General features: G+C 42.5%; 1 protein-coding gene across 1 annotated transcript; it reads right to left on the reverse strand.

Moving 5' to 3' along the window:
* Positions 1–11998: 11998 nt before the first annotated feature.
* LOC121994997 (serine/arginine-rich splicing factor SR45a-like) lies at positions 11999–12591 on the reverse strand. Its single transcript, XM_042548860.1, has 4 exons — positions 12581–12591; positions 12389–12488; positions 12149–12298; positions 11999–12058 (listed from the first exon to the last, which is right to left on the reverse strand). Exons 1-4 carry the CDS (start codon positions 12589–12591, stop codon positions 11999–12001), a joined length of 321 nt encoding a protein of 106 aa, XP_042404794.1.
* Between the last annotated feature and the right edge of the window lie 1146 nt (positions 12592–13737).

The following is a 13737-nucleotide window of genomic DNA, read 5'->3' on the forward strand; positions in this document are numbered from 1 at the left end:
GTCATATGTCGGCCTGCGTGCCGATGTCGTATCCCGGTCTACGTGTTGCTATTATATCCCGACCTGCAGCCCGTCCTCTGGCTCCATACCGCATTCAGCTCCCCGTTGTCAGATCCAACTCCTCGTCCGGCACAGTCATCCACTCTTCCAGGTCCCGACCACTCGAGCAGCGTCCCATCCGAGGACGTCCCCCTGAGCCAGGGTATGTCTTCGTACTCGTCTCTCATTTATTTCATTATTATATTATTAGCATGTTACTTATATGTCCGTTGGACCCGCCTCGAGCCTCGGGGTACCAGGGACCGGGGGGACCCGGTCACTGGCTGCAGATAGCGTTGACCAGAGGACTTCTGAAGACTTGGTCAACATAAAAGTCATCTCAGCACACCCTCCTCCGAGACATCGCGACTCAGTCAACATTCCATTACCTCACGTGATGGTCCGTTTGACTCAGATTTCGAACAGGATCAATACCATTTGAAAAATTAAAAGTTTAATATTTTTAAACTAGGAGTGCTACGAATTTATTGGTGATATTAGTTAATCTGTATCATTACCCTAATTCTTATAATTAGCTCGTGATGAATTTTATGAAGGCTGTTATAAGTTTAAAATTTTATTATTTTTAATTTATGCTATCGAATTTAGATGAAAATACATGTATACATTAAGGAAGTTTTTGAGAATAAATTAGTTTTAATTTGAAATGATTTAGAGTTTTTTAGGTTCACCGACATGCATCATTAATTTTTATATAAAGAGATTTCTAAAAAAATATTGGTAGTGTTAATTAGTAAGTAGTATTATCCTAAACTTTATAATAAGTTTATGATAAATTTTATTAAATCTTTATAAATTCAAAATTTCACTAGTTTTTAATTTACGAATTCACATCGGAGAGCATGGATACATTACGAAATCTTACATGAGTACATTCATTTTGATTTAATGTGATTCTAAGTTATCTAGTATCATCAGTGGGTTTTTAGTTGACCCCACAGGTCATCTGAGTTGGTATGTGGTGGGTATTGCCACAATGAGATCGCAGGATCGATCCTCGAGGCAGCTGGGGAATAAATCTCCTATCCTCGTATTACACCCTGTCCGTTACATACTCGCTCAGATGCTGCGATTTACCTCCCTCATGATGACCTTGGGTCGGATACGACGGGGACGCTGAGGACGAGCGTTTCGTCTTTTGCCACAATCAGTTGGTTTTCAGTTCAGTTTTCCATAACTAATGGACGTGAAAGAAGAAAGACGTATAATAAGAAATGTTACATATTTATAAAATTTTGAAATTTAAATACGCAAAAGCAGTACTGTGGAATGTTACTTGGAGCGCGGATCCTTGAGATCTGGTCTGTAAAATACGGATTAGAGGATGAGTCACTTTTCATCATTGATGGAAAATAATAACCTAATATGTAAAATAAGTGAGGATCATAACCCATCTTCTAATCTGTATTTTACGGACTAGAACATATGTGTTACTCGTGGGATTCAATAAAATGCCAAAGGATATAATTAGGACCCGCTCAGTAAATTTTTTGATAAACAAAAAATATATTTAGGACTTTAATAAAATTTTCTTTTAAAAATTAAATATTGATTTTTAAAAAATAAATTTGATATAAAATTTAATTTTATAGCGTTTTAAGATGTAAAATTATTAATTGAAATTTTATATTAAAATTTAAATAATATATTTTTTAATTGATAAAATTATTAAATTATGTATTCATAAACAATTGTGCAAAAATCAAAGTGTTCATTACTTTTATTATTATTCTGAAAAGAACATTCTATTTTTTTAAAAAAAATATTAAAACACACTATTATATTTTTATTTACAAATAATAGCTAAGGTCATAATTGTTACAGTCATAAATGGAGATCGAGAATATACAATTGTGATTTTGGTGCATGAGAATTAAGCCAAGAATAGCATTAAAAATCTTGAATCCAAAGTTTTTACTCCTATCTAAACAGGCCATTAAAGATATCAGCATAAGTATGTGATCATATCCTTAATATTGTTGATGTAATTTTCAGTAGGTCAAGATTGACCTAGTTGACTAAGCGTAAACTTTGGTCATGATTTCGATATTTGACAATACAGAAAGACATGTAAACATGGACAATGCAGGTGCAGTTGTCTATGCGGAGAGATACTGATCAGGGTCTGATCAGGTTGGATGAAGAAGAGTCAAGTAGGTCAAGATTGACCGGATACTTGACTGGGAAGTCCTAACTGGGAAGTCCTAACTGGGATGTTAGGCAGTTCTGAAAGTCCTGGTGAGTGAAGCCAGGCAGTTCAGAAAGTCCTGGTGAGTGAAGCCAGGCAGTCGGGAAATCCTGGTGAGTAAAGCCAGGTGAAAATCCTAGTGAGTGAAGCTAGGTGAAAGTGAAAGTCCTGGTGAGTGAAGCCAGGCAGGGGAAAGACCTAGTGAGTGAAGCTAGGCAGTTTGGAAGTCCTGGTGAGTGAAGCCAGGCAGATGGAAAGTCCTGGTGAGTGAAGCCAGGCAGTTGGAAAGTCCTGGTGAGTGAAGCCAGGCAGTTGGAAAGTCCTGGTCAGTGAAGCCAGGCAAGGGAAATCCAGATGAGTCAAGCTTGACCAGACATCTGGTGAAAAGTCCAAGCAGGGAGCTTGACACGGGAAAAATCTAAGTATGGAGACTTGGCACTGAAAAGTCCAAGCAGGGAGCTTGGCACGGGAAAAGTCCAAGTATGGAGACTTGGCACGGAGAAGACCAAGTTGGAGACTTGGCACGGGAAGTCGGAGAGAGCTCGGTAGCCCGGTAGCTCGGTAGCTCGTAGCTCGGCAGCTCGCTCTCCGGACTAGGTCAGAGAGGGATCGATAGCTCGTTCTCTGGACCGGATGGAGTCGGAGAGGGCTCGGTAGCTCGGTAGCTCGGTAGCCCGGTAGCTCGGTAGCTCAGTAGCTCGGTAGCTCGGTAGCTCGGCAGCTCGGCAGCTCGGCAGCTTGCTCTCCGGACTAGGTCAGAGAGGGCTCGGTAGCTCGTTCTCTGGACCGGATGGAGTCGGAGAGGGCTCGGTAGCTCGTAGCTCGGTAGCTCATTCTCTGGACTGGACAAAGTCGGAGAGGGCTTGGCAGCTCGTTCTCCGGACTAGGTCAGATAGGGCTCGGTAGCTCGGTAGCTCGGCTGATCGGTCCCCAAGACCGATCAGAACACTCCTGGACCGATCAGGAGTGTGCCTGATCGGTCCAGGCCCTAGCCGTTGCGACACAACGGCTAGTTTATCTGTCTTCTTCTTCGCAGGTTATATATCAAGGTCGAGGGCCTCTACAAAAACAACTCTTCTTCCTCCTAACTGCGACTTGAGCTTTGCTGAGCTCTCGGTTTGCTGAAGCTTCGCGTGAGCTTCGTGCTGGCTTTCTAGCTGCTGGAGCCGTGAAGCTGCTGCTTCATCAACGGACTCCGACGAGAAGGCAAGCAAGTGTGTTTATAATTTCTATTGTTCTTGTTTGTTTCCTCTATTGTTGTACTCCTCTGTTTTGCTGTTGCAAAGACTTTGTGGTGAGGTTTCTCCACCCAGAAGGAGTTCATATTAGCCGGTTATCCGGGGTCTCATCCACCGACGGATTGATAGGCTTCGTCCACCTTACGGACACGCCGAGGAGTAGGAGTATCATCTACGAACCTCGTTACATCCATCGAGTTTGAGGTTTGCCTTCTTCCTTTTTGTTTCTACGGTTTCATTTCCGCTGCGCTAACCCTAATCGTAGGAAGAAACGCGAAGAATTTGGGGCGGCTATTCACACCCCCCTCTCTAGCCGCGACCATCGATCCTAACAAGTGGTATCAGAGCCAGGTTGCTCTTCGTCGGATTAACACCCGGGGAAGCACAAGCTAGAGAATGGATCGACTCGGAGAAGACATCACGATTCCACCCTTCTACGAGTGCTGTGACTTCGCGTATTGGAAGGTAAGAATGAAGTATTTTCTTATGACTAATCTAGCAAATTGGAATTGTGTACAAGTAGGTTTTATTCCTCCGGTGGATAGAAAGGGAGAACTTCTCAAGGAAAAGAAGTGGACGAAAGAACAAATCCACCAATCCACAATCAACGACGAGGTAACGAAAATCCTTGAATTTTCATTACCTAGTGATATCTTGTGTAAGATAGGTAGATACAACAATGCCAAGGAGTTGTGGAACAACTTGGTTAAGTTCCATGAGGAGAGCTCCAATTCAAGTCATGAAGAGGAATCAAGTGAGCCAAGTAGCTCACATCATGGAGGTAAGAAATTAGAAGTTGAGGGCTACTCAACATCTATGGAAGAAGAGGAGGAGAGTTCTTCTTCAAGATTGGTGCAAGAAGAAGCTTCTACCTCCGGAAGGGATGAAGAAGAGAGATTACATCCATCCTCAACCCTAGGTAACTCAAGCGATTTAATTTCAAGTAAATTACATATAATGTGCTTTGAGTGTAGGGAATATGGGCATTACAAGAGTAAATGTCCAAAGAGTTAGGAAGACTCCACCGGCGCTAAAGATCAAGGAAGCCGGAGTCCCAACACGCAAGGGCAAGGAGCACGTGGTGTGCTTTCAATGCAAGCGAAGGGAACACTATAAGAGCCAATGTCCGAGGGGGAGGCAACCTCACAAGGACAAGAAGACAAGCACATCGATAGGGGGAGCTAAGGCAAACCCTAAGGTAACCTTTAAGGCACATTATTACAATTCTAATAAGACACATGTTAGTAGTTTTATTGCAATTGCTAATAATGATAAGCATGCTAATTATAGGAATCAATATATGTGCTTAGGTGCTAAACATGTTAGCTTGAATAAGGACAACTCTAGAAATGTCAACCCTAGGATTAACTCATCTAAGGTTAAGGGAAACCTAGATAGGAATCCCAAAACTACTAGACATATGCCTAGGAATACCTCAAAGAAAAATGATAAATTAAAGCTTGAGGTATTAGAGAAAGAAAATCAAGTCTTGAGGTCAAGACTTGACTCTCTAGAAAAGGCTCTTGAGGATTTGACTCTAGGGTATAGGGGTCAAAAACCCAAGTCCAAGGACGAGAAAGGTTTGGGTCACAAACCTAAGTCTCAAGTAGTCAAACCCAATTATCATAATGTTCCATTCGATTATGGAACAAAACATAGGGCTAGGAAGAACAACACCAAAGTCACAAGGGGAGTCACCCCTAGAGTTGATCTTGATGAGTCCCAAATGACCAAGGCTTCAAAGCCTAGGAGGGTCATTAGGAGGATTGCTAGGGAAGTCATCCCTAGTGAATATTTAGTGAACCCAATGAGCTCCAATAGGTATTGGGTTCCTAGGAGCGTGATTTCATCACGCTAGATTAGTTAGGGTGTGCCAACCTTACTTGAATAGGTAGTTAACCTAATCATGACAAAAGGTGGCACTTTAGGATTTTTTAAGGTATAATCAAGTCTTGAAAATGAAATTAAGAATTATTCCTAAGGTGATTAGAATGTGCCAATCAAATTTGAGGAGTTTTCTAGAGTCAATCTAATTGGCACATAGTGATCTAAAAATCTTTGGTATAAGATGCTAGGTCTATTACACTTAGGAATATAGAACCTATGGCAAAATGATCAAAATTATCAAAAATGGCAACTAAGGCTAGAATTAGATATTTTCTATACCTTTATGTGCTATTTGCCATATATTGTTTGCCATATGTCATGTCATGACATCATATTTATTTTATGATCATTTAAAATGTCATGATAATGCTTAGGTTAGTTAAATGTCATGCTTTATTTAAGTTTCATACTTTATGCCATGACATCATGACATTGGCACATATTTCCATTTATGATACAATTATATGTCATGTCATCATCTTGTGCATTAATGATCAATGAAATTGATTTAAGGACTAAAACACAATTTGATATGGAGATCAAATTGTTATTTAGAAAAATGCATGAGAACTTAGATTAAGCTAACCTAAACTCATATCTCACATCAAAATTGACTTGGATGTGTTTGATACACCTTAGATGTGTGTGAGATATTAGGATTGTGAGTTAGGATCAAGGTGCATAGTTCTTGTACCTAGATGAGCCTAATTCTAATTGGGGATCATAGGGAAAGCTTGTGTACAAGTCATGTACATTTAGCCCTAAGATTATGATCCTAAATTGAAGGTTTTAAAATTATTTCAAAATTGATTTGAAAAACCTTGATGAAGCTTTTCTAATGATAGCATTCATCATTGAACAAGGTGATACAAAGATGAGTTAACTTTGAGCTATTTCAAAGACTTGTGAACTTTGTATCAAGATTGAAAAATGGAAGCTATTTTCATAGAAAACTATTTTTCCTTAATAGTATATGTTATGAGGAATGTATCCTCAAAGTTTTATAATTTCTGGAATTTTCTGGAATTTTTGTAGGGGTTTCGAATTTGGAAGGAAATTGAAGCGATATCGAAGGTTGTGGACCGATCGGAAGAGTCCGATCGGTCCGATGTGGATCGGTCAGTGAGCGATCCGGGAAGACTGATCGATGCGGTGACCGTCAGGCGTCCGATTCGTGTCTTTGTCTGAAATTTCTGAAATTTCAGCAATGAAGTTGAGTTTTGGATTTCTAAAGGGTTGAAACTCTCCAAGACATTGTTGGTGCAATGGTCAAGGGAGTTGACCTTTAGGGAGTTTACCTATGTAGTCGTTGACCTTTAAGGATTGGTGATATGGGATTATCACTAAATTGACTATTGACATTAGTATCAAGGGAAATAAAGGGTTGATGAAAGGTATGAGACTTTCATTAGGAAGAAACTCTTGACCTTGATTCACTCTTTTGATGTGTGTCAAAGGGAGAATGGAGAATGTCTAGAGAATGTTCAAGGAAGAACATTGGAGTTAGTGGGAAGAGTTTGTTGATCACAACGAGTGAAGTTGTGAACAACGGTAACTTACTCTTCAGGGGGAGAGTTTGTTGATGTGTGCCAATAGGGGGAGAATGAAGGGTTTAAGTTAGGCCTTCATTATCTAAGAAGGAGGTTGTCTTCTTAGAAGGAGAATGTAAGGTTGTAACTTATGTTTCATTACCTAGTGGCATGAAGAAAGTTGAGGCTATTGGATTAGCCTAACTTAAAGGTATTGTCAAACATCAAAAAGGGGGAGATTGTTGGTGCAATTTTCAGTAGGTCAAGGTTGACCTAGTTGACCAAGCGTAAACCTTGGTCATGGTTTCGATGTTTGACAATACAGAAAGACATGTAGACATGGACAATGCAGGTGCAGTTGTCTATGCGGAGAGATACTGATCAGGGTCTGATCAGGTTGGATGAAGAAGAGTCAAGTAGGTCAAGGTTGACCGGATACTTGACTGGGAAGTCCTAACTGGGATGTTAGGCAGTTCGGAAAGTCCTGGTGAGTGAAGCCGATCCTGGTGAGTAAAGCCAGGTGAAAATCCTAGTGAGTGAAGCTAGGTGAAAGTGAAAGTCCTGGTGAGTGAAGCCAGGCAGGGGAAAGACCTAGTGAGTGAAGCTAGGCAGTTTGGAAGTCCTGGTGAGTGAAGCCAGGCAGATGGAAAGTCCTGGTGAGTGAAGCCAGGCAGTTGGAAAGTCCTGGTCAGTGAAGCCAGGCAAGGGAAATCCAGATGGGTCAAGGTTGACCAGACATCTGGTGAAAAGTCCAAGCAGGGAGCTTGGCACGGGAAAAATCCAAGTATGGAGACTTGGCACTGAAAAGTCCAAGCAGGGAGCTTGGCACGGGAAAAGTCCAAGTATGGAGACTTGGCACGGAGAAGACCAAGTTGGAGACTTGGCACGGGAAGTCGGAGAGAGCTCGGTAGCTCGGTAGCTCGGTATTTCGGGAGCTCGGTAGCTCGGTAGCTCGTAGCTCGGCAGCTCGCTCTCCGGACTAGGTCAGAGAGGGCTCGATAGCTCGTTCTCTGGACCGGATGGAGTCGGAGAGGGCTCGGTAGCTCGGTAGCTCGGTAGCCCGGTAGCTCGGTAGCTCGGTAGCTCGGTAGCTCGGTAGCTCGGCAGCTCGGCAGCTCGCTCTCCGGACTAGGTCAGAGAGGGCTCGGTAGCTCGTTCTCTGGACCGGATGGAGTCGGAGAGGGCTCGGTAGCTCATAGCTCGGTAGCTCATTCTCTGGACCGGACAAAGTCGGAGAGGGCTCGACAGCTCGTTCTCCGGACTAGGTCAGATAGGGCTCGGTAGCTCGGTAGCTCGGTAGCTCGGCTGATCGGTCCCCAAGACCGATCAGAACACTCCTGGACCGATCAGGAGTGTGCCTGATCGGTCCAGGCCCTAGCCGTTGCGACACAACGGCTAGTTTATCTGTCTTCTTCTTCGCAGATTATATATCAAGGTCGAGGGCCTCTACAAAAACAACTCTTCTTCCTCCTAACTGCGACTTGAGCTTTGCTGAGCTCTCGGTTTGCTGAAGCTTCGCGTGAGCTTCGTGCTGGCTTTCTAGCTGCTGGAGCCGTGAAGCTGCTGCTTTATCAACGGACTTCGACGAGAAGGCAAGCAAGTGTGTTTACAATTTCTATTGTTCTTGTTTGTTTCCTCTATTGTTGTACTCCTCTGTTTTGCTGTTGCAAAGACTTTGTGGTGAGGTTTCTCCACCCAGAAGGAGTTCATATTAGCCGATTATCCGGGGTCTCATCCACCGACGGATTGATAGGCTTCGTCCACCTTACGGACACGCCGAGGAGTAGGAGTATCATCTTCAAACCTCGTTACATCCATCGAGTTTGAGGTTTGCCTTCTTCCTTTTTGTTTCTACGGTTTCATTTCCGCTGCGCTAACCCTAATCGTAGGAAGAAACGCGAAGAATTTGGGGCGGCTATTCACACCCCCCTCTCTAGCCGCGACCATCGATCCTAACAAATATGAGTCAGACAAAGATCGACTGAGATATCGTCGGTATTGATGGAGAGGTGACTTAGACACTCCTAGTATATGTGCACACAAAAAAGCCCCCCCCCCCCCCAATGTGAAACTGAATGACGGCGTTAACGAAACCAATGGTACCTAGGCTCTACGCACACTCAGACAAGCACCTTAAATATTAGAGAGCAGAAATCAAGAGAAAAGTCCCTGGCGTAGGCCCTCCGACGCTCAAGTCAGGTACTTTTTCCCCAGAAGAACAGTGTACGAAGGGAAAAAAAAACTATAGAAGACGAGTGAGAATGCGTGCGTACATAGACCTCCCTTTTTATATGACAGTGCATACCTCTAGAGCCTGACCGATATCAGAGAATGTTGGATGTCAAGGCCTGTCGGGTGAGGGAGGGCGCGTGGTACCCTCTTATTTATTGAAAGAAGATTCCATTCGTAGATGATAGCAGACCATTAGAATATTTCCTGACATATGACAGTTATTCCCTGACAGGAGGTTGTGATTCCCTGACATTGTTGTTATTTAGTGCCTTCTGTCCCACTCGGGTTTAGCTACGGATAGCTCAGGATGACCGTTCAGATGAGCCATCTGACTTGAATCTTGATGAGGGAGACGAGCTGTGGTGAGGGCTCCATCTTTCACGTTGGAATCGCTAGAGAGTCGACCGGGAGTTATCTTACTGAAAGTACTAGACATAGTTGGGGGAGGAAAATCGACCAGTTGGGGGAGGTCAGGTATCACTCCAAGCTGCATCTTATGTATCAGATTCACCCGACCAGGAATTATGTAGCTGGTGACATGAGGCGGTCTAACTTCTTCTTTTTCTTAACTTTTGACTGTCACGTCCCTTTGATTTCTGATCGCCACATCCCCTTGACTTCTGACTGTCATGTCCCCTTGACTTCTGACTGTCACGCCCCCTTGACTTCTAACTCTCTACCCTTATCGCCCCCCTTTATACGCCGTATCAGTATGCTACCACAAAACTAAAACACTCATGTCACAAGAATAATTGCATTTGGTTACAACAACAATTAGCCAAACAATAACAAAAACAAAACAATCGCACCCTTACAATTCCCCGATATTAGAATGACAGTAGCAAATTCATTTACAATTACAACGAAAGACGAAAACAGTTGTAAGAACCTACAATAGCACACACCATGTTACCTATGATACCCATTGGAATGGTAGTGTAACCTACATTTGAGATGGGGAGTATGATCTTGACCTTTCCCTTCTTGAACGACCGGCACCGTAAGGTGAACAGCGAGGAGAATAATCACGAATAACCCAGAAAGGTGAGTACCTTGGAGATGCATGGTATCCATAATCATCATGACTATATCCTCCATGATGCCTTCTGATATTGTGCATAACGGTGGGATCGATAAGGATTGGGTCGCAGAAGTCAAGGGGGCGTGACTGTCAAAAGTCAAGGGGACGTGACAGTCAGAAGTCGAGGGAACATGGCAGTTAGAAGTCAGGGGGATGTGGCAGTCAGAAGTCAAGGGGACGTAACAATCAGAAGTCAAGGAGACGTGGCAGTCAACAAGTATGGAAAGAAGAAATAAGACCGGGTGACAACGTCAGCACCCTGATTCCCAGTTGGGTTCTCACAGACCGGAATTCCAGACCTGAGACACCTGGGTAAACAGTCAGGGTGATACCTGACCTGACTTTGATAGGCTGGACTCTCACGGCCTAGTTGTACTTAGGCCTAGCGCTTTCAGTAAGCTAAACTCTCGGTCAGCTAACTCCCAGTCTGCTCTTGGGCGATCTCTCCACGGCTCCCGACCCCCCACGGTTTAGGCCAGGTGTTATACCCGACTGATCATCCTGAGCTGTCCTACTCATACCCGATCAGGACAGAAGACACTACATGACAATAAGGTCAGGGAATCATAACTGTCTGTCAGAGAATAACTGCTGCATGTCAGAGCATATTCCAGCGGTCTGGGATCATCTGCGAATGGAACCTTCCTTTAGCCTACAAGAGGGGGTCATGTGTCGTCCATCACCCGACAAGTCCTGACACCTGACATTCTCTGACACCAGTCAGGCTCCAAAAGGTACGCACTATCATATAAAAAGGGAGGTCCTCTCCCTCACACAGGTAGATTTTTTCGCACATTTGCACTTGTCTTCTATTTTCTTTCTGCTTCGTACACTATTCTTCTATGAAAAAAGTGTCTGACTTGAGCGTCGGAGGACCTGATCCGGAGACTTTTTCTCTGGTTTTCTGACCTCTAATGCTCGTGTCCTTGTCTGAGTGTGTACAGAGTTCAGGTACTGTCGACTCAATCATCGTCGTCCGTCAACACCACATGGGAGTCCATTTTGGAAAACGCATACGAGAAAGGTGTCTAAGTCGTCCCTCTGTTAATGCTAGTAACAACTCACCCGGTCTTCATCTGACTCAAATTTCAGACAAGATCACCTTCCATAATCATAACGAACCCTGACAATCAAAGACATAAGAGATGAATAAGTGAAAGCATAGCTTTTAGATTGACATCAACTTTTCTAACGTATGTTGTAATCAGTCCAGCCTCAACATCTGTTGTAACAAAGAACTCACTGGTGTCAGGGTTTTTTTTTCAACCCGAGGTAGTTTCCAGGCGTGGGCGTCCGTGCCCTTTTCCTCCTCAACTGAAGGGGAACTAAGACAAGGCAATCTTCACATGATAGCAAAAAGACGAATATTTTCGCTTCTAGTGTTTTTATTAATTCGTCTCAGAGCCAACACGAAGGAGGTAAATCACGGATGACTAATAACCTTTAGAATAATGACTAACACATAAGCAAGACAATTCTTCACATGTTCTTTATTCAAGTAATTATACTCTGCAAGAGTATTAAGCTGCATGTTCATAGAAAATCAGCTGAAAAAAATACCTTAAAAATCAACGGAAACAACACTTAGGTAAACGACTGTGTCAAGGATTGACTAGCAGCATCATTAGATGAGTGCTAAGACTTGGTAGTGTTCATTGATTTAGTTGCTGAGTTAGTTGAAGTTGAACGCTGAGATTGTTAAGTTGGTCAAGTTTGTAATGTTAGTTGATGTGATGCGTGGACAAACTGTTAAGCTGGTCTGGCCATTCAACAAGCTGTATGACTAAAATTGAAAGGATGAACTCATCATCTTGTTGCTGCAACAGAGCTGAAGTATTGTCTTCTGGATGTGACCAAGAACCTCCATGTCAAGAATAGGAACGGATGATAGAGTTTCTCAATACCATACTAGTAACATGTGACAGAGCCATACCTTCTCAACACTAATGTATCTGCCCTCCATAACAGAATTGTTGAGATATATGATACAGCGTTCAACGTCTTCAACATTATTCATGGTGACAAACGCAAAACCTCGAGAGGCACGAGTGCGTGGTTCCACAATTAAATAGCATTCAACCACCTGAGAAACAATGGCACTTGACTCCATCTAAAGCTTGGGAAACGAAAATCACCATTAAACGGATAAATAAGCTCTATGAAAAGCACATACCTTCCCTTCCTTTGAGAAGTGCATCTCAAGGTCCTTTTCAGTAACTCTGCTGGACAGACCTGTTACATAAAGTGTATTTCCAGGGTTTGTTGCATTGACCCTGGGAAACATGCTTTTACATTAGAATATAAAAATATATTAAAGCGGAACCTAACATAAATTGTATTGATGTGGTATAGCAGGCACAATAACCTATCAATCATGGCTTCTCAATGGTGATCGAGATTTGACAACTCGAGTGCATGTTCTTGGGAAAAAATTCTTTCCACCCGTGACCATTTGGTGGTCGGTTATAAGCCAATCCATTTACCTCCTTTTATATAATTTGGGACGGACTATGGGTGAGCGTAAAACAATTGCTATCAAAATATTAGATATTTGTACAAACAACATGACCAATCCATTTAACCAAACATGCAGATAGTGGAGATTAAATAAAGTCTCATGATGCTGATGGATCAAGATACACACAGCATGTAACATTAGCTACTCTTTCTGAATCCTAGGTTTGCCTTCTCTGTCATAAGTTAATTCTAGATAAGATGATGGAAACATGAAGCTGAGGGATCACAAAACAACGGCATGAATAATCATATGCTCTTTCTGAGTCCAAGCATTGCCTTCTCTTCCACATGTTTCATTTAACTATAAATAAGATGATGGAAAAAATGGTATCTTTCTTATTGCAAGTAAAATTGGTATTGGTTGATTATATAGTACCAATTGTAGTTAAAAAAAAAATTGGCCTTGGCCTCATCAACATATCGCTGGAATGGATATAAAATATACAATATTAAAGTTTATAAACTTGGTGCATGCCTGATACCAGTTGGAAATTGGATTGAGAAACAACAAATAAGAAAAGAAGGCAAAATAACAATTTTAAACAGCAGCGGTTTGGTGGATTCCTCCTCCCAACACTTCCTCATGTCCTTTGCTTTTCCCTGACCTGGTAACCTATTAATGATGGGTTTATGGGTTTACTAGTGTGTGTATGTCTGTCTCTGGACGCCAGGTGGAATACTTGACAGCGACTGACTTCTCTGATTGTTTCCTCTCAAGCAACAGTCCTAAATCAGACCAAATCAGGCTGAAATTGAATTGAGTGGCCTACTCAATAGAATGATTGAGAAACACTATTCAGTGACCTCAGATCAACCTGATAGCTACCAAAAATTTTCAAATGGCAAAGGAAAATTTAGGAGACAAGCAAAGCGAGAGTCAGATAGCGAAGTGATAAAGCATTTTTTTTATTAAAAAAAACAAACACATTATATTGGATCGGAAGACATTGGAAAAGGAATGCATAACGATCGTCACTTTTTAAAAAATCAAGAATACGTAACTAA

This window comes from Zingiber officinale, chromosome 6A (assembly GCF_018446385.1).
Source record: "Zingiber officinale cultivar Zhangliang chromosome 6A, Zo_v1.1, whole genome shotgun sequence".
NCBI lineage: Eukaryota > Viridiplantae > Streptophyta > Magnoliopsida > Zingiberales > Zingiberaceae > Zingiber > Zingiber officinale.